Consider the following 21183-nt stretch of genomic DNA (forward strand, 5'->3'; position numbering starts at 1 on the left):
AAACTCTTGTTAAAGTGCTTGCTCAGGATCCATGGCGTCACCAGGTCCTTTGCTCGAGAAGCCAAAGAGTTTTATTCCTAAATGAGTTAAAGAGCCATTTACCTCTGTCGTGTTCTATTCATCAAGCCACAAGTCGAGAGTCCCTAACATGAAACTATTTGTTTGCTTACACAACCAGCTGGGTGCAATTTCACGTCTGAGATATCTATCTGAAAGCGCCTCTCATTTATTATCCCTCCTTGTCAGCGAATCCATTTTCCAACTTTCCCCCCACCCCCTCGCCCCTTCCCCATTCATCGCAGGCTCCGTTCTTAAACGATCGCTTAAATTTTTCGGCACCTACACCCCCCTCCCCTCCTCGCCCATCGGCGCACAGAGCCGGGGAAAGGCTTCAGGCCGCGAAACGCAGAGAGCTTTGATCGAGCTGCTCCTTGTCCTTCTCCATTTCTCCCTCTCCCCGCAGGCCTGGTTGCAGCAGAATGGTTTTTTCCCCTTCTCCTTTTTGATCGGACTTCACCATGGGGATGCCCGGGCAAGGTGCAGCCGCCGGGAGACGGATGCACGGAGCGTGCAGTGGGAAGGTCCAAAACCGCTGCGGGGACCCGGTCCGGCCTCAGCCCGGTCTCGGTGGTCCCGGCTCTGCGGGGGCGACGGGGCGGAGTGGGCGGACTCGGAGCCCGGGTGGGAGCGGGAGCGAGGAGGGACTTCGGGGTCTTTTCTGCCACCCCACGTGGTTCCCACCAGAAATACAAAGACTCTACGAGCAACGGGCCCGGTCGAGCTTCAGATGTAATTGCGAGGAAAGAAAACAATTAACAAAAGGGGCAGTGGGAAACTGTATCTCCCCTCCCTCTCTTTCCCTCCAGTTTTGAAAAGTCGAGATAATGTGAGCAGTGTTTCCATCAGGGCTTTCTGGCCAACAAGAGACCACTATTAGTGATGGCCGTACAGCAGTGCACGTACGTCTCCTCCTCAGAGTCCTGCTTAAAGTCATAGATCAAACCCACAAACAGAGGGCAGACATCTCCCCTGTTGCTAGAAAAATAAGAAACAAAAGGAAGGAAGGATGGGATGGGGTGGGATGGGATGGGATGGGATGGGACGAGATGGGACGGGATGGGACGGGATGGGATGGGATGGGATGGGATGGGATGGAATGGGAAGCATGGCAGGCAGGCTGTGGGAAGGTGCAGCGTCCGGGAGCCGTCCCATTGTCCTGGGCTCAGAAGACCTCCACTGCCCAGAGGGCTCGGGCTGCCCATGACGCCGCTCGCCCGAACTCTGGGAACCCCAGCCACGGCCTCGGGTCCGCACATGATCCCCACACAAACATCCACGCATGTCGGGGTCACAAGGTGTTGCTTCAGCCCAGGGCAGGCAAGGGCCCTGCCGACGGCCATCGCTCCCTTCCCTCCGCCCTTAGGTTCCCAAGGGGGCCATCAGTCCCTCTTTTTTTGGTGTTTTGTTTCAGTATTTCTCAGCCGCTATACGTGCTGCGGGACCGGGCCCACTCGTGACACCATGGACAGACAGGCGGGTCCCCACTTTCTTTCTACTCTGGTCTTTTTTTTCCTTCCTCGGGCTATCTTGGGGGGTCAGATCTATTCTGAACGTCTGTATCCACTCTGCACAAAGAGCCAGAAGAGAAAGGATTGGGACTCAGCTCCAAAGGCCAAAGAGCTCTATAAACTCCCGGGCTGCAGCCGCGCCACTGCTCTGAGCGGCGCTTCGGAGGCCGGAGAGCCGTTCAACTCCCAACACAGCGCTGCGGCTTCGTGGAGCGATAAAGAACGCCGCTCAGGTACTTTTTCTTTCAGAGAGCCATACAAATTGGCCCGTGTTGACAGATGTTTGTCACTTAGTAACTTCTTCCCAAGTTTCCTCCCCCCCCCCTCCCTTCCCTCGTCTAAGCTTTCTTCCGAGCCCGCTTTGTTGTTTTAAAATATGCATGTCTCTCAGGAATGCGAGTCACGAGTCCAAACTTCGTGTCCAACCTCCCACAAGAAATGATCCTTTTATAGGGAACCCGATATGTCTCAATCTGCACTTCACTCAAAGCCGCTGGATATAGGGCGCTGCTCCCTGCGTGCAAATCACCGCGCCGGAACGCATTTCCAACCTACCCCCTCCCTAAAAAAAAAACCGTGCGTGGCTCCTGGGGAGGAAATACAGCTCCCACGTTATGATGAGAGGGAAGTGCAGCCTGGAGGAAGGAAAAAATACATAGGAAAGGGAAAATAAAGAAAAAAAAGGAGAAGAGAAGGGAAGTTTTGTTGCTGCGCGCGCCGCACAGGGCCGTCGCAAGCAGTGGGTTTGCCAAGGACGTGCCCCTGCACAGCTCCGGGTGCGTGGGGAGAAGGCGTCAGCTCGTGGCGAGCGGAGGAGAGATGGAAGGAGCGGAGCCCAACTTCGGGATAAGAGTAAGTGACCTTCGCATAGCGCAGGACGGGAAGCGCCGAGCTCCGCCGGCAGCCGAAGTTTGCAGCGAGGGGCGAACAATGGCGCAGGGGCGGCGGGGGCCGTGGGATGGGATGGGGGGTCCAGAAACTGCAGCCCCTGCGGAACGGGGATGGGATGGGGACGGGGACAGACGGGATGTGCCCACGCGGTAATTTACGTGGGGAAAATAAAATAAAATCAGAGGGGAAGGGGAAAAGCAAGGGAGAGAGAGAAACTTCCCAAGTGATGAGAAACAGATGAGCTCTGCCTGGGTCACGCTCGCTGCCGGGCCGATGCGCAGTGACGTCAGCGGCCGCACACCCTATCGTCGTCAGAGCGCGGGGCGCGGAGCGGGGCCGCCCCTGCTTCCCCAACCCCCCCTCCGCGGCCGGGAGCCGCTGCCAGCGGTGGGGCCGAGCCCGAGGAGCCCTCGGCCGGCGCCGTACTGCCCCGCGGTTCGCGGAGCGTCTGGGGCCCGGGAGCCGTGGGTGCGCGAGGCTCCGGCAGAAGTATCCGCAGATATGTCCGAGCAGACGGCTGGGACCAGGCGACACCAACCCTAGGGCCCCGACTGTGCTCCGCAGCATTTTGTTGCATTACGCTCTTTGCCGGCACCGGTCCCGGCGGTGACCCATTTTTTTCCATTTGAAGCATTTAATGCTAAAGCACTGCGCACAGGACAGGCGGCCCCCCCTCTCCGCTAACGACACTGCCGCCCATGTCACTGCATGTGTGCGCGGATCAATAATGCATGGCCATATTTATTCTGCATGTTTGATAAATAACGTTCTGTTTGTTAAACCTCCATTGAGCGCGCTGATGGCAAACATCAACCAGCGATGAATACTGCTTACGTTTAATTACGAAGCCGCGCTCACCGCGCTCCCACGCACCCAAACTGCCCGTCACAGGGAGAGAGAGATTTCGCTGCCGTGAGGGACATCCCCATCCTCGTAGAGCCTCTAAGAGTCCCAGTCACGGAGCAAGGCGCTCCGGGGGCACTCCCGGCAGTGCCGTGTGCGTTACGGGGACCGTGTCCCCCCGCGGAGCTCTGCGCCTCCGCGCAGCGCATGGCCCAGGTGCCCCGCGCAGGTGCGCGCGCCGCGAGTGAGCGCTTTCCCCACACTTGTGGGAACTCTTAAAATACATACACATCAAATAAATGCAGCTGAAATCACAGAGGTTGGGTGGGCTGCTGTGACGGTACCACGGCTGTGCTGAGGATGATCCGCCCCAACCATGGCACAGAGCTCAGAGGAGAGGCGCTCCGGGTGCTCTCCAGCGTTATACGTGTGCGTGGCTATAGAGCGGTGCGTGGAAAAATTAACGTCTGTTTCCCTACAGTAAAGTGCTCCACGTGGCTCCTTACGAACGCTTCCCTCAGTTTGAAGAGAAATATATGGAGATAAACTGGCATCCATATGCATATCATATTGGTAATGGTTTTAGGCTCCGGAGGTAGCTATTCATTGCATAAGCCATTTAGAACTGACGTTTTGAAAGCTTCTTAACCTTAGACATCCCTGCATCTTAAAGGATTCCCAACGATGTTATTTAAGGAGGAATTTGCTGTAATTTAATTGCACATCAAGGGGGAATGGCACGGTCCTGGACGCGGAGCCCGCCTACGCTGCATCCCGCGGCTCTCCCACGCGCGTCCCTCAGCGGAGCTGCGCCTACAGCCACCCTGTACCGCAATGACAGGTCGGACCGTGCGGGACCGCCGGCCCTCAGGCAGCCGAAGGGACCCCCGCTTTCTTCCCCTTTCCCCCACAAACAGGCCTTCCTCCCACCCTTGCCTTATCCAATGATAATTGTCACGATATGGGGAAGCGAACCCCCGCGGGGTTCTGAGAACTGGGGGGGTCCCAACTGCACCCCCGTCGTGGGCCGGGGCACGGAGGGTCAATGTGGCAGTCCCAAGGGGGACCGAAGGGACACACCCCAACTCCGGGCCTGCGCTGCGGGGGCCTTGCAGCCGGGGGTGTCCCGGGTGAGATTCCTTGCGTCTGTGCGCCCACTCCGCGTGGGTGTGAGGATAGGGGGACTCGAGCTGTCAGATCCTTTCTGAGTACAGGGAGCTTCTTTCCTTTTCATTTCCTTTGGGTTTCTTTTTCTTTCTTTTTTTTTCTTTTTTTTTTTTTTTTTTTCCTTCAATCTCCCCCTTCCCCCCCCATTTATTTTTTTATTTTCTTTTTTTTTTCTCCATTTTTTTTTCTCATTTTCCCTCCCCAAAGGCCATAGCATAGCTGCTCACACGGACACGCGGGCCCCCAGCCCTCTCATTCTGTGCCTTGAAGGGGCGGTTCGTGCTCTCTGCCTGGGCAAAGCATTGGCAGGGGATTGCCATGTGTAGTTCTGGGAAAGAAAAAAAAGCACAAACCCACAGTTCTGTCTTGGTTGGTAAAATCATTAAAATATATGAAGTGACGTGAAGTTTGGATGTATGTGAACACAGTGGACAGAGGCTGCGAGGAGGGTCCCACTTTAGGACAGGGTCTTTATTTAAAGATGGTGTATTTGCAGGGGGAAAAAAAAGGAATATCCTACAAAACCCCGTTATAGACCGATAATAAAACGTGTCACATCTTCACTTACTGCCGGAACAGAGCCGTGCCCTCATCTGAACACCTCCGAAATGATTATTGGATTCGTCTCTGATAAATCAGTTTGTGAAACTGAGCCGGGAGCACACAGACAAAAAGGTGGGAGGGGGGGGAAGGAAAAAAGAAAGGGAGAGAGAGGAGAGGGAGCTCTGCTCGCACCGCGTACATCCCTCATTGCACCTTCCCAGTTCCGCGGAAGTGCCCCTCCACCAGTTCTCCTTCCGAAGGAGCTTTCGTTGGTGGCAGCGGTACATGCTTTGAAATAAGCGGTTTGCACTTGGGGTGAGGAAGGGGGAAACCCAGCCCATATTTTATATTATTATTTTTATTGTTATTGCGATTATTAGTAGAATTATTCCCTCCCCACCGATCAGATACGAGAACTTTTTTTTTTTTTTTACTTTTTTTTTCCCCCCCCGAGATTGTGGAATGAAGGACACAGAGATGGTGTATTGGTGAAAGGACGAAAGTGGCCTTTTAATGAGAACTAAAGGAAACCAAAACGCAGACGAAGTGCACTATAAAGGCTGCTTCAAAATGCTATGTGATCCCCGAGCGCAGCTACCGCGCAGGTTTGGTGAAGGGAGCGCACCGTGCAAAGGTGTATGTAACACTGTTTTTCCCTTCGACAATTATAGATACGTGTCACAGACTCTTTGACAAGAGCCAGGAGACAGCAAAGACCCTTTGCTGTTGCAAATGAAGGAAGAGAGCCAAAGTTATAAAAAAGGAGAAGAAGAAGAAGAAGAAGAAGAAGAAGAAGAAGAAGGCGAACCCACTCGTACCTGCGCTTTGCAGGGTACGGCGGTCCCCGCCCCACCGCCGTGCTCCGTGCCCATCTCCCGACCCTGGCTGTGCTGCATCACAAGTCCGCACAAGCGACGGAGCAATAAATCCTACCAAAAATAAGACAGATCTCCACATCGATGTGTAATAAAGTTAAAGGACATTGTTTTGTCAGACAAGCGCTAAGTAGAAAATAAATCTTTGGGTCTGGGGAAACAAAACGCAGTGCTGTTGGCATGTGTGTAAATTTACTTTTAAAAGCAATAAATCAATGTTAAATTAAACAGCTGGGTTCCTATCTCGGAGAATGGTCCGCGGTGAAGGAAACCTCGGCGGAGCCCGGTCCCTGTCCTGACCACGTCCCCCGGGGCCGGGGGGCACCCACCAGGGGACACCCAGACATGGGGCACCCATTTGGGGGGGCGCCCGAACGGGAGGCTCTCAGCCGGGGCGGGACCTGCCCCGATCCTTGGGGCCCCGCCGAGACTGCCCCCGCTGCCTTGCGCCGGGGTTAAGCAGAGTAACCCGCCGAAACTGCTCAATGCTGGCATTATCCGAGCGCTAATTTCATCATTTCTGCATCAGGAGGCAGAGGCACGGCACGCAGCGCGCTGCCCTGCCTGTCGCAGGGATCTAATGGGGACTGCCTGTCTACGGGGCGGTCGCGAGGGGTGCGAGGAAATGGGGTGCACCTGGTACGATGTGTGTGGTGCGATCCTTCGGATGCTGAGAGAAGGAGAGAAAGGGGGAAAAGGAGAGGAGAGAAAACGGGGAGAGCAGAAAGAAGAGGAGAAAAGAAAGGGAGGAAGGAGGAGAGAAAAAGAACGTGGAGAGAAAATAAATACGAAGACAGGGAAGGAAGAAAGGAAAATGGAAAGGGAGAAAAAGGAAGAAAGGAAGAAAAATAGGAAGAGGGAAAGAAAGAGAAAGAATGAAGAAGGAAGGAGAACGGAGCTGAAAAGACGTGCAATAACGATGCAGCACTTCGGTGTAGACACAACGCGAATCAATAAGTTATTAAAAGCCCCGACCAACAAAAGCAATATTGCTGAGCAGAAAACAGCTTGGTTTTCTGTTAGAGAATGCCTGTGTCTGACCGAGAAATTTGAAGTTACCAAGTACAATTTTAGAAGGACTGAGAATAAAGGTATTTGAATGCATTGGCTCTCACTGGTGTTACTCATTCTCTCCCAAGTATGGGGACGAAGGCTCGGACGGAGGATTCGCGGTGACAGTATCAGTGCACTGCCTCCCGTCCCTCTTCCCGCTGTGTGCACACTGCTCGCTTTATTTTTGCAGAAATAATGCAAACAAGACGCAGAAGCACAAATTTTTTAAATCTATTATCATTATTTTTTCTTTTTTCCCACGAGATCCCTGCAAGTTTCAAAAAAATAAAAGGTGACCCTTGGCGGGACGGGCACCGTAGCGGACATCTCACCCGGTCTGCCTTTGTTTTGCTCTCTTAGAAAGGAGGATACCAACACACGGCAAAGTTGGACGCTGTGTTAATTTGTTTGCAGATAAGGGCATTTTGGTCTCCAAGTTCCACCCCGGGAGCTGCGATCAGGTAACAGTCACAGCAGTGCGTTCTACTCATCACAAACAGCTTTGGCCATTCGGCCACACTCTGAATGCTTCACGCACAGCCAGGACAGAGCCCTGCTTGCATTTTGCTGCACTTATTTCTATTTCACACCACAGCAGAGTCCCGAAGGTCGGTCAACGCCGCTCAGGTGCACTCTGCGCACCTCCCCCGCACTGAAACGCGCGCGGAGCGGAGCGTGCGATCGGGGAGTTAATTAGGAAAGATGGAGAAATAGATTATCCTAATAAACAGGCGAACAAATGAAGGACAAAGAACCGAGCGGTTCCCTCGGTTGATAAACGGAGCTGCCCCCGCTCCTCCCCCGACGTCTGCAGCGTCCGGGTGGCGGAGAAGATGCGGGAGCCTCTGTGTTTTCTCCACGCTTTGCTCCGCGCTCAGCTCCGCGCTCGGCTCCGCACCCGCTCCGCGCTGCCGCGCCGCTTCCCGGGGCCGGGGCTAGATGGCGCTCCGCCCCGCGGGAACGCAGCTCCGCGCCCGCGGCCGCGCAAAGCCCGCGCGGTGCCCTGGTGGGAGGGAGTTGGTACCCACGCGTGTTCGCGGCACCGCGCGTGGGGTCCGCGCAAACGGGGCCACGTTGTGCCCTGGTCATAAGGGTGTGGGGAAGTTGCGCCGCGGGTGGGAATAGGAACGCGTGGTACAGAGTATCACTCTGTCATTATCCGATCAAAGCAATTGTTGCGCGTTTAAAGTGTGAGTGTCATCAGAGCGAATGCGGCCTTTGGTCCCTTCAGGGCTTTCCATGGGTGTCTGAGGGCTTTTCCCCACCATAACTGGTAACACCCGCGGCAGGCATGGACAGCGCTCGGCGCTGGGAGCAAGGGAGCACCTCCCAGACCCTTTCCAGGGCTCCATCGCAATTTTATGTTTAAAGAGCAATTCTGTGCGGGAGTACTCCTTTTTGCAGAACAAATCTCAGAAAAGTTACCATGAGAGATAAAACAAACAGAGCCCTAACTTATGATTTAGACCACCGGGCTTTAGCCACCACCCAAGCTGTTATCACTTTGGCTGGGTGCTCTCCATCACCTGCACCGGTTCCGTCGTACCCGAGGGGAAGTGGCCTATGGGAGGGGAAAGAACAGCATCAGCACATCCTGGGAGCGCTCCCCCAGAGGAGCACGGGAGTGGTGGTGCCCGGTGCGCACCTGGGCTCATTTTCCCGGAAACGTGGCATCTCCATTCCGTCGGTTTGAATCCGAAGGAGAGCAAGTGTCCCGACTGGGAAGCCTCACTGAAGATTCTGGGATGATTCGGACTAGGTGCCGTGGGATTTCCCACCCCAATAGGTGTTGGGCTGTGACTAGGAGGCGCTGAAAACCTAAGGCGGAAAATTTACAACTTGATCAGCTCCAAACCACACACACCAAAAGAATCTGCTACTGTTGCAAACATATGTTACGGATTAAGTTAAGCAAATGGCTGTAGCTTTTCAAGGTTGAGAGCTGATAATGAAAACTTGCACACTAAAGAGTTTGGATTTTGTTCTAATTGCGGTTGCTAAAATGCCAACAAATCCCCTGTACCTTTCTGCACAAAAGCAGCCTGAAGCCTCTCACTCGGCTGCGGGGAGCCCTGCCAGCCGCCCGCCCGGGCCGGGATTCGTTCGGGGCATGGAGCACCGAGAGCCGCAGAGCTCCCCAGTTCCGCCCGCTCCACACCAGCCGCTCCCGCCTGCGCCGGGTCCAGACTGGGGGGGGTTCCGGGAGGGACAGCCACCGCCCCGCGTCCCAGCATCGCTGGACCCTGGGTTTGTTTTTTGGCCCCTCTCTCCTCCTCGGCGCAAACCCTCGGGGCAAAGTTATCTGTCCTCCCCCACCTTGCACTGAGGAAGACAGCAGCTGTGAGGAGGAAGGCTGTATCCGGGACCCCCCTCACTCTTCTCCCCGTGCTCGCCTCCTCTCATCTCCCCGTGCCGTCCCCGTACCCAAGCCGGTCTCCACTGGCACTGAGCGTCAAGACCGGAGGGACGGAGCCACGGCCGCAGCGCACCCAGAGGCGTGGTGTTGGCCGTCGGCCGTCGGCCTGGCCCTGGGGAGAGGCTGGGGCGTCAGCGGGCATCGAGCTGAGGGGGGCAGAAGGGGGCTCGTCATCCTCATCGCGAGCAGACGGAGCTGGTGTGACATTGACAAATGGGTGAAAAAGGCGACAAGTCCTTTCTGACGACTTTGAAGGGTTACGGGAAAGGAGTGGGGAGAGCAGGGGAAATCTGAGACTCCCTCTCGGGCCGGGGAGGATTTATTTCATATCAAAGAGAAAAGGAAAAAAAAGTCACCAGGAAAGCAAATAAAATAGATTTCCCCTTATTCTTAGGGGAATCTCTTCTTCCCGGGCAGAGAGGAAGCTGAGGGGAGAAATATGCGTCTCAGAGTGGACAGCATGGGGACAACGTGGGGCAGTACGGGACTGCGGCCGATGCCACAGCCCTGCGGCGTGGGCTGAGCTCTGTGGAGGGAAAGGAAGTAATGGGGGACCTAAAATAGCAATAACAAAAATGTAAGTTAACAACCACAAGAGAACATAACTGTCAGCGCTCGGGGCACAAACCGCAAAAGTTGGTGTGGATTCAAACGAAACTTCAGCTCCCGCATTTGCTGTCAAAGCTGTCGGGGAGCACGGGACGTGATGGGGACTGAGGGATATTTCCTGACCATGGCAAAGGAGTAGTGAGAACCAAAGCTGTTTCCATCTTCCCTTAATATAGATTCAAATTTTTGTATACTATACTTATAATGAAAGAAAGGTAAGATGAAAGAAGAAAAAGAAAATAAATAAAAATAAGTTAAACGGAAAATTAAACCATTCCAGATGAACATTCAGAGCTCCAAAATGTTCAAGCTTTTGGTTCGTGTGGCTCAGCCCGTGGTGCGGGCGGCTCCCTCTGTGCCGCAGCCGTTGGGCGAAGCCCCGCGCGGGGGGCATAGGGCAGGGGGCAGCCCGGACCCCCCCGCGGCAGCGCTGACTCGTTGGCGGCGTGAGTAGGGCTGGCCAGCTCCAGCGGGACGAGGGCCACCAGAACGGAGCACCCTCAAAGGGCATGAGGACGGCGAGCCCCTGGGCCGCCGGACGGGTCATGGAAAAAACGGATTCCCGGTTGTGGTCCTAGAGGTGTCCCGGAAGGGAAGTGCAGAGGCCCGGGCTCTCTCTGTAGCCAGGTGTGGAGCAAGAGGACAGGCTTTCTGTGCCACCCCAGGTCACGCACCCACAGCAGGAGAGACACCCTAGAGAGCCAGGTGCAGTGTCACGGGCATTGAACTTTTTGTCCCTTTCTCATTTTCTAGCAGTCCCCGTTCCAACCCTCTCCCTCCGAGGCAGCCCGAGGGGCTCCCTGGCGGCGGGGGTCCTAGGCTTCACCTTTTTCGGAACTTGTCTCTCCTGGGGGTCCCGGCTCGCAGGAATGCGGGGTCTCCCGCCGAGCCCTTTCCCCACCCCAGAGTCGGATCCCTGAGGAGCGGCGGCACCCGCAGCCCGTGGCCGTGCCGCGGCGGTGGCGCTGTCCATGGTGCTGGGTCCGCCCGAGCGCCGCGAGCACCGCGGAGCCCCGAGGGGGCGGCGGGGGGCGGGATCTGGGCAGCGGGGATGGGGCTGGGGGGGATGGCGGGGATCCGTGGCTCTACCCCGCGTGGGAAGCGGTGCCACAGCCAACTTCGCCCGTGTCCCGGAGGTTCGGGCAGCCCCCCCTTTTCGTGCTAACTCCCGGAGAGAGGGTGGGCAGAAATGGCAAAGGAAAACATTTCGCATCCATGGAATTTGTATTGCTATAATGGTAATTAAAAAGAAATAAATAAGATGCACTTAAAGAGGTATATGGCGTGAAAATTTCCCATCCAGCCTTCGTCCCAGGATCAAATCAAATCCGTTGACTAAACTAGCAACAGTGCTCAGTGGGAGCGAAGGTAGAAGTTAAAACGTGTGAGAAGGACACCGGGAGCCTCTGGCCGAAGCTTTCTGCAGAGAGTTGCATACCGATGGCACTGCCACTCTCTGTGCCGCACCTAGCGGACCTGTGGGACATGGCCCACTACCGGGGAGGGAAAGTTATTTCCGCTCTCGCCGGTGACAGAATGCCCTTCAAGTAGGGTGCTTTAAAAAAAAAAAAAAAGAAAAAGAAAAAGAAAAAAGAAAAAAAAGAAAAACAATCAATCAAACAAAAACAAACAAACAAACAAAACAAATAAGAAAAACCCACCACAACAAACAAACAATCAAACAAACAAACAAAAAAAACACCACCAAAAGCAACAACAAAAACAACAATAATTCAGTATTTGGTGAGTTTGGATTAAAAACAGAGGGCGTAAAAGGCTCTCGGGAGCAGGGAGATGTGCGTTTGGGTTATTCATCTGATTGTGTCCGAGAGGGCAACTTTGTAGAGGAAGTTTAAAGGCAGAACTCTGGAGACAGCTCTTTGCCAGGCATTAGGGGATTAGGTGGGGCTTAAGCAAAGGGAAATGGGAACCACAAAAGAGGACGTCCCGGGCCTCCCTGGTGAGGGGTCAGTTCCCCCCGTGCCGCACTTTGCGAGCAATAACCGCTGTTGTCTGCGCCGGGACAAACCTGCCCGCAGACCAGTCTTCGGGTGCGTTCCTGTGTGCGGAGGGGTGCGGGGCAGTGTTCAGGTAGAACGTTTAGGCCGTGGGCCCGGAGGATCGCGACCCACGGCCCGGGGCTGGGCGACCCGCGGTCCCACGTGGGCGCTGCGAGAGGCGGAGCGGGACATACAGTGAGACGGCTCCTCTCAGGGCAGCGCCGCGGCGGCGCGATGCTCTCGCCGGCACTGATCTCATTCCCCACTCGTGCTTCAGGCCGGGAAAGTCTTCCGGGGTTCTGTTCACGGAAAATCTCGAGGCCTTGTGGTATAGCCAATGCTGGTGCCCTGAGGGTCGGGACGCGGAGCCTCCTTGTGCCGGACGCAGGGCAGGCAAAGAGGGGTGCTGAGAGGGGGCCCTCCCCAAGTGCTACCCGGTAATGGTCACAGCGTGACAAACAGAGAAGCGCCTCAGTTTATGAGCAAAGTTAAACTGGGGCGGCACGTCTCCGAGGATTCACAGCTCACCTACACGTCTGAGAGGTCCTCAGAAGGTGTGAATGAATACATTTCTGAATACACTTCCTTTTTTTTTTTTTTATTTAATAATCTCAGAACTATTTCCCAGCACTTCCAGCACCCAGGGTGCTGCCGGGGGGAGGGCTTCGCCGCCGCCCGCTTTCCATCAGAGAAGCCCTCCCTCCCCCGTCTGCACCAGGAGAGAAGCTCGCAGGCTGCGCGCCACAGCTGCGTGATCCGCAGCGAACGCTGCGGCACGGCAATGGCTCTCTTCGTGCTTATATGTCCGTCTGCGTCCGACGCCCACATCTTCACACGGAGCCAGGAGGGAGAGCGCTCATAAGGAGGAATAAAGGTGATCGGAACGAGTGGGACCGCACCCATTGGCCAGTGCGGGCTCGGATATCATTTGTCTCTTCCCATTTGGCCACTTTTTGTTTTTGCCACCATTGAAATGACAGTACTTAGGATGGCGAAATGCGGAGATGCAGTAAAGCTGCTTGTCTGAATCCACTTTGAAGTAATAATGCTGTTGGTCTGAAATCCAGATCTGCCCGCTAATCTCTGGTTTTGCCTTCAAACGGAATTCAGATACAAAGAGCTTGGAAAGATTTTGCGTCTATTCAAGAGGCACAAAATCTTCAATTTTCTGAGGAGCAAAAACTCCACAAGAAACTTCATATAGCTCCTTGGGTTTTGCTTAGCATACGTGATAAAACATTGATTGTCGCAGTCTGGTGACCCATGAAATTTGGGGGTTAGTTTTCTCTTCAGACCAGAGCATATAATTATGCAAATAAAGAGCTGTCACTGATCTAGTGAAATACTCACGAACACATGCAATCCGAAATGAAACAGAAATGTGAAAATTTGCGGCATTAAGACGGTGCAATGATAAATGACATCTCCTCCCAACTTTCTCGAGAAGTGTATATTTCACACTTTGTCTACACTACGCGAGCGCGCACTGAGGTGCGCATACCCGTCCCTGCAGGATCCGGGTACCCACAGCTGCGTGCACAGACACACGCGCATCCCTCGATCCGCGAGATACAGCGCTGCCCGAATGCTCTGCGCGGGACGTGCACGTTCCTGGCAGCTCGTTTCGGATTTGGCTGAGTCGAGCGCGGTGCAACGCGTGGCTCCGCGCAGCCTTAGCTGTGACACTTTCTTTTGTACTTCTGAATGAAATACCTAGAGGGGGAAAGAAAACAATCGGTGATGTTTCTCGGGGACAGGGGAGAAACGTCCTTTCCCACGAAAAGCCTCATTTTTTAACCGAGTCCTGGAGAACTGTACCGTGATTGCTGTAACCGGCGCGCAGCAATGGGCGCGCGATGCAAATGAGGAGTTGATTTGCCTACCCCCACCTCCCTCCCATTTTATTTTCCGCAGTCCCGCTGCGTTTGGGGGGTTCACATGAGGCCGGTGACTGCTTTCCTGGATGAACGTTTTCCCCGCTCCCCTCCCTGGCGAGGAGATGCGGCTCTCGTCGGCCCATGGCGGGGAGCCGCTCTGCTACGAAGCACTGTGCAGAACCCATTCCACTATGTATTTATATGTATGTATTTTTGATTTCACCCCTCACCCTGAAGTCCAGCAGGGCACACGCATGCTATGCACACCACGCCTGATGTCCCGAAGTCCCCCCGTGATGCAATGTGAACAGGCTCAAGTCAGACCTTGGCTGCTAAAGAAATCACTGCCTGAGACGGGCGATGATCAACTTTAAAAAACATCGATCCAAAGGAACCAGCTAAATCCACTTTTCCTGAGCGCTTGAGAGGACCTCACCGTCCTCTGACCGTGGGTGTGCAGATAACGGGGCGCTCTCCCCCACCCCCCCTTCCCCGCAGTGCCACCATCTCGCACATCCCGCACCCGCGTATCTCCTGCGGACAGAGCAGAGCTGCCCGCCCCTCCCAGCCCGTCCTGCAGGGTCCCCTCCCCCGCGCCCCCGGAAATCCACAAAGCTTCTCCCCAGGCTCCACCCGGTTTATTATGACTAACATTTTATTTAGATGATGGACTGAAGGGCAGGGAGCCGGTTAGGCGCTCGGCTCAGCTGTTTCCCAGTCACTGGGAGTGTGGGGGTGGATGCGAAGCCCCCCCGGAAAGGTGCAGTGCAAGGGGCAACTCCAGGCACTCCAGCCCCGGTCGGGCACACCGTTTCCCTGTGGAAGGGCGCGAAGCTCGGCGCTGGGACAGAGAAGCAGGAGCTGGGATGAGAGCATCTTTATTTTTGGTCGTGGGGGGCTTGCTGTGCTTTACAGATCCGTGTGGAAGCACAAGCCAGGCGAAGGCACGATAAGGAAAAGCCGTAAGAACTGGGCAATTGTTACAAGTAGAAAAATCGGTACACTTCATTTCTTATCGATACTTAAAAAAGAAATTAATTCTTGCAACGTTTGGCGACCTGGCCCTTCACTGGCGTCGGACGGCGGCTGGGAGGCAAACTTCCCCGGCCCTCCGCTCCTCCTCCTCCTCGGAACGCAAAACATGCTCTTCCCCTCCACATCCCTAAGGAGACCGGGCTGAGCCTCTCTCCCCACCACTCCCCGCCGCAGTTCCCCGTGGGAATCCGCTGCGCAAAACCCACATAGACTGCAGCTGACATTGCAAAATTGAGGTTTCCCTAGAATCAGAGGAATGCAGAACAATTTGGGCTCAAAACTGGGTCTTCCTGTGAGCCCTCCAGGGGCACAACCTCAGCACACCCCCAAACCCCGCCCCTAAGTGTGGGATTATCACAGGGGAGGGGTGAGCTGGGGGGGGTCCCAAACTCCCGGCGGCGTGGTGAGTTTCACCTCCCCATCACTAACCACATCAGAGGCGAGGTGGACACAGCCACTGCAGAAAAGATCACTTCAATTTAGCATCATCAAACCTAAAAGAGCTTAATTAGTGTGCTCACAGGCTGGGCACGCCGTTGGGCACGTCGTGCAGCTGATGCAGTGCAGAGCAGCACCCAACGCAGAGGGAGCCGTAGAGTGGGCGGTGGCATACACCAGTAGCAAAGCCCTTAGAAACCCAACGTGTGAAAACGGAAGCATTTTTTGCATTTAGAAATAAACAGGAAAAAGTGGCCTTTCCCTTTTTGTTTCTTTTTTTTTTCCCTTTTTTTCTTTTTTCTTTTTCTTTTTTTGTCATATTTCACAGTGTGATCCAGGCAGTTAATGAATAGCCACTTTTTTAAAGTGGAGCTTTCAAAAGGAAGATAAGATCCACAGATAATGCCATTGATCCGGCAGGTGGAGAAAATCTCTAGAACAAAGAGGCTTTTCCATAAATCTGGACCAAACTTCTCTGACCCTCCTACCAGCAGAAAATGAAAGACTGAAGAGCTGATCCCACTTGGTCACTGAGAAAGAGAAGACTAGCAGATCTAGAAACACAGCCCCGGCAGGGCTATGTCAGGGCAATTAGAGCTGCACGATGCTGCACTGTGCAGTACCACTGTCAGCCTTAATCTGTGTGTTGATGGGCAGCACAAAATCCAAGTTACAGCCCACAGGAAGCACAGCCAGTGAACCCATATTGCTTTGACAGTTGCACTCATCTAGAAATAATGCAAAACGTTATTTAGATGTATACATCACGACCCTGTGCACTAGGAAGAAAACAATCTAATGAGGGGCTGGGAGACTCCTTGCAGAGAGCGAGCAGCGAAGAGACCTCTCCCCCTTCCTCCTTTCACAATTCTTCGTATTTTATCCTATTGGAGCGCCGCATTGGGGCTGGCTTCACTGAGCTGTTCTTTGCCTCCATTGCTTCGCTGAAGAACTTGAAAATGGATGGAAAACTCTTCCAGGAAGTCAGTTCATGACGCTCTGTACCTGCAAAACAAAGTCACAGCATGAGTCACTTCATGGTGGCCTGCACATTGCAGCAAACCTGCACCGCAGCCATAGGCATATGGCACACAGTGGTTGGGCTTTTCTTGTGTCAGAATGGCAGCAGTCCAGAGGTGTGTCTGTCCAGGGAACACACAGTGCCCCATGATGACTAGTCCTGTACCTTTTTGTTTTTCACAGCTTTTAGCTTGATACACACTTATTAGCAAAAACAGAGGCCAGACTTCAGCAACAATCACTGCAAAGCGGTGGTGCTTCCTTCCTCAAAAAAATCAAACCTGACACATGGGCAGAAAGTGAGTGTCATTCCACTCCTCCTTCTACATTCCACTCAACCATACCTCTTCGTCTGTGGGTATTTCTATTGCTTTACAAGTATTTCCTTGAATGTGTGCCGCATTTGCTCGACTTAAAAAAACAAGCAGCAAAATGCCCCAAATCAACCCAAGAGAAGTGCTCATCTTCCCATGGAGTCAAGCACCAGGGATGTGCCAGGATCTCTTCCTGGAGACCCCAGTTATGTGGAGATGCTGCCTGGAAGTCTCTGGATCCCAGGCCTCTGTTTGATACTTTAACATTGTTAATGATAATTCTTTAGTCTGTAATAGTAGGTCATTGCTATGGTTACTTTACAATGGCGCAACACTTCACTTTCCCCTTCAGCTATCTGCTGAGACCCAGTAACCACATTTGTTGCCTAGCAACAGTTTTGTGACAGTACCGCGATCTGGGGGTGACGACAAGGAAGGACGTGGTAGGCCAGTGGGGACAGCAGGAACAGACCCTTGTCCTGTAGGACTCTCACCCGTGTCCCAGCACAGGACACGAGCCCTCGGCATGGTTGGTGTCACTGTGGTGCCTGAAGGCCTTCCGTGGTGCGTTGCCAGGCAGTGTCACACGTGTGTCACCTGCCAGTGCGGGTTTTAAGGATGGACTGGATGCCAGAGTGCAGACAGACGGTGCTCCTGACAGACAGGTCCCCTCGCACACCTGTGTCACACACATGGAGCACAGTGCAGAGCACCGCCAGCCACAAGGCCTCACAGATGGCTCCCCAGGCCTGCACCAACACAGAGCCGGCGCCATCGCCTGCCTGCAGCCATCCCCTTCTGTCCCTGTCGCATTCATGTGCATTAATATCTGCTGGATTCAATTAGGTGAAAATACAGGCAGCGAACATTATGCTTTTATTTCTCTCTCTCTCTCTCTCTCTCTCTCTTTTTTTAATCAACAACGTTCCTCCTTTGTGAAAGGGCCATCCAGAAACAAAGAGTGACAAAACAATAAGTTTCAGAAGCCTCCCCTTCCCTTTCTCTGCCTTGCCTTCTCCCATGCACTCTCCTCATTTCCTCAAGAGAGATCAGGCTCACATTCACTGGTGTTACTGAAACTGATTAACCTAAAGCTTTCCTGTAGCAACCCTTCTCAACCCATCCCTCTCAAAAAACAATTCAAGCTTTGAATCTAGAGGGACTCAATGATTCAGTGGTCTAAAGCAATTTCAACACTCCCTATTTTCTCCTTCCTAGTGACTATCTTACTGACAGATGAACAATTTCCCTGGTGATAAAATCACTACAATGGCTATTTAGTTTCTGGGATTATGACGATTCTTTGCTTGATTAATACTGCAATAAGAAAAGCTTGCCAAGTATCTGCCTTGGCACTTTATAGTCATTTAAAGGTCAAATTTTGTCCTTACTTATTCACATTCAACTACCACTAAAGGGAGAGTCCTAAAAATTTAACACTGCACAGACTGTGCATTTATGATTTATATACCAAAGGCTTGGGAAATTTGACAGAAGTGAGAGGAGTTATGTCCTCAGGGTGATGACAGATTTGGCCATCACGTTTTTGCCAGAAGAAAAATATCATTGATGACTGCAATCTCAGTTGTATATTTAGTAGTAGACAAATCTAAATTAAATGGGTGAGAAGCCATCTATTTTTTGATGGAAATAATCGTTTGTGAGGACCATATAATAAGAAGCTTCTGTACTACAGCTAAGATACTCAAAGGTATATATCCTCATAGTGCTCACTAATTTCAACAAATATGATTATAAATTGCACAACTCAAAACACCACATTAAGCAATGGTTTGGAGCACGAGGTATGGACTGTGGTGTAACAAAAAGACGTATGCAAACTGCTACATGTGGCAGAGAGCTGGAACATCCTAAACTACGCTAGGTCTACTGCTGCAGAAGGACAAAATCCATCAATCTTACTTCTCCCAACCCCGAAGATACCTAGAGGGGGGTGCCAAAGGGGTCACTCGGAGACCTGCAGATGGACGTGAGATAGTACTGGGGAAATCATCAGCATAGCACAATGAAAAAAAACACAGAAAGAGGGTTTGAGAGAAAAGTGACCTCCTGGCTTCCAGTGCAAGAGGAGGTAAGGAGAGATGGATTTGTGTTCTATCAAATGCAAGACACAGTCAGGGAAGAACTCCAAAAGTGGATCCAGCAATATATGAGGTAACATGAGTAATGTAAAACAGTGAACAAGGTACAAGAATCAACTTATACACTGCAAGAAAGAGATACTGACAATTAGAAATAATGTGGACTTGACGATACAATTGTTAATACAAAAAATCAGGTAAGGGAATACTCGCTAAAATTTAATATACAAATCACCATGTCTGGATGACATGCATCTGAAGGTCTTCAGGGAATCAGTTAATGAACTTGCTGAACTACTGGAAATTATTTCTGAGAATTCATGCACAATCAGGTAGGCACCAAAGGACTGTGGGGGGGGAGGAAAAAAAAAAAAAACGTTAATCTGCGAAAAGAAGGATTAAATGAAATTAACACATAATATTTATGTTTGAACACATAACACACATGATATTTATGTTTGAATGCTACTAAAGCAAGAGATCTGAAAAACAAAAAACAAAAAACAACCCTCCCCCCCCCAAAAAAAAACAAAAAAACCCCAACAGCCCTGAAAGTAGCTTTAGGGAAACAGAAGCCTGAGAACAAAACAGGTTCAGATTTAACAAGAACAAAAAAGAACTCAGCCACTTCACTGAGTAACAAAAATTAGTGGGCAAAATATAGATCAATTTCTGCATAGGTTAAACTGTCTGGGAGTAACCTGAGGAATCACAAGTGATTATGACCTTCCTTATCTGGTAGGCTGCCATTGTCCTTGCCTCCTGTGCATCAGTATGCTTTGCTCCAGTATGGAGTCCTCACCAAGCCTGAGATTTCTGGGGCCAGATCCAGCCCTACGTGACTCCTTACAGATGCTATGGACAAGCTCTTCTGCAGGCATCCTACAGCACTCAGCATGAGCGCATTGGTGATGCCTATGCTGCTCTTGTGGTGACCACAGTCACCAGGTGGCCATCGTGCCTATGTATGTCCAGGCTCTGCCTGTGGGGCTCTGGCTAGCATCTCACCTCAGCATCATCCCTCACCTCCTCACATGCTAGGGCTTCATGGTCTTGTGAGTAAGTGCTGTTGCACCTCTTGGGAAGAGGTGAGAGCACTTGAGAAGATAACTAATACATAGTGATGTGAGGTGGAAAATATACCTATGGTGTTCCAGTGGGATTGGTATTATGGCTCAAGTCTTTTAAACACTGCTATTAGAGAGCGATCTAAAAAAATAACGAGACTGCTTATTATTATTTTTTTAATTAAAAGATGACATGTTGAATAGGAGATAAAGCAAAAGGAAGAGACAGAGAAAAAATAATAAAAATAATAAAGTAGAAGGGGTCTAAATGGGTAGAAAAAATGCCAAAGCGAAAAAAAAATACGAAGTTTGGATTGATGATTGCGGAGGTGACTGTGTGTTGTGGCCAGGCGCACAGTGAGCACAGGTATGCAGCCATCCTTGCTGTTTCTCCACTTTGCTCCCAGCCAGGAAAGCTGTCCTTTGGTGGCACCGGGAAGGAGCACTGCCTGTGTGCTGCCATTACCATCACTTGCTCTGGCGCAGCGGCAAGGCGGTCACTGCGGTCACCAGCTGTGCAGCACAAAGGTGCCCCCCTGCTGTGCCTGCCCACTGCGCGGCACAAAAACCTCCTCCCGTTGTGTTTAGAAGTGCGCAGCACAAATGACTCCCCACGGGGATGACACGATGTGTGGGACAAAGGTTTCCCATGCTGCACAGGAGCAGAGAGTCCTCGAGGCACGGCTCCGCACTGAGGCACGTCTAGAGAGAAAAGTTTCCAGGTTGAAAAGTTTCTCCACAGATATTAGCCACAACGCTGACCCAGGGTCTGATTCTTTAAGCAGCAGTTCAATACTTCAATACCGCAGGCTTCAAAAAGCATTAAGGGTGCTCCACGCCTCAGGATTTACTCCCTGATGGAGGAGAGAGCCTGGCCGTTCTTCATGGAGCACCTCGCATGGTGGAAAGCTTCCAGCCAGTGTTGGTAGGAGTGGATCCTATGCCAGCTGCCACATCAGACCTCGTTCCCCACCACACTGCTCGCCTCTGTGCTTGTGGTGCCAGGCTTTGAAACACACTACTGCAAAGAGCCTTATCAAAGCTCTCTCTGAATGTTTCAAAGGGCGAAAGGCAGCCTTCTGGGGCCATGTGCACAAACAGCAGCAATTTAAAACTTAGCAAGTGTGTTTTATTCATATTTATACAATGCGGAGAAGCAATGCCATTCATTCTCCTTTTACAAACAAATGAACAAATCAACAGTCACATTCCCCTCTGACCCAGTGATGCAAATACCATTCAGAAGGATTTAATGGAAATTTATCTTTCTTTCTCCCATGATGCACACACGCACAAATTAAAGTCTTCGTGTAAGACTTTATACTCTTACATATGCCATTCTGCAATAGTGTTACAATGTGATTA

General features: G+C 52.2%; 1 protein-coding gene across 1 annotated transcript in view; it reads right to left on the bottom strand.

Moving 5' to 3' along the window:
* Nucleotides 1-14704: 14704 nt before the first annotated feature.
* The window catches only part of ARB2A (ARB2 cotranscriptional regulator A), a 256461-nt gene continuing 249982 nt past the window's right edge, over nucleotides 14705-21183 (bottom strand). Inside the window, exon 11 of the mRNA XM_085214488.1 lies at nucleotides 14705-16320. Coding sequence (XP_085070614.1) covers nucleotides 16178-16320 — 143 coding nt within the window. The 3' untranslated portion in view covers nucleotides 14705-16177. The remainder of the gene's footprint in view (nucleotides 16321-21183) is intronic.

Source organism: Meleagris gallopavo, chromosome Z, assembly GCF_905368555.1.
Source record: "Meleagris gallopavo chromosome Z, MGAL_WU_HG_1.1, whole genome shotgun sequence".
In the NCBI taxonomy this organism is placed as follows: Eukaryota; Metazoa; Chordata; class Aves; order Galliformes; family Phasianidae; genus Meleagris; species Meleagris gallopavo.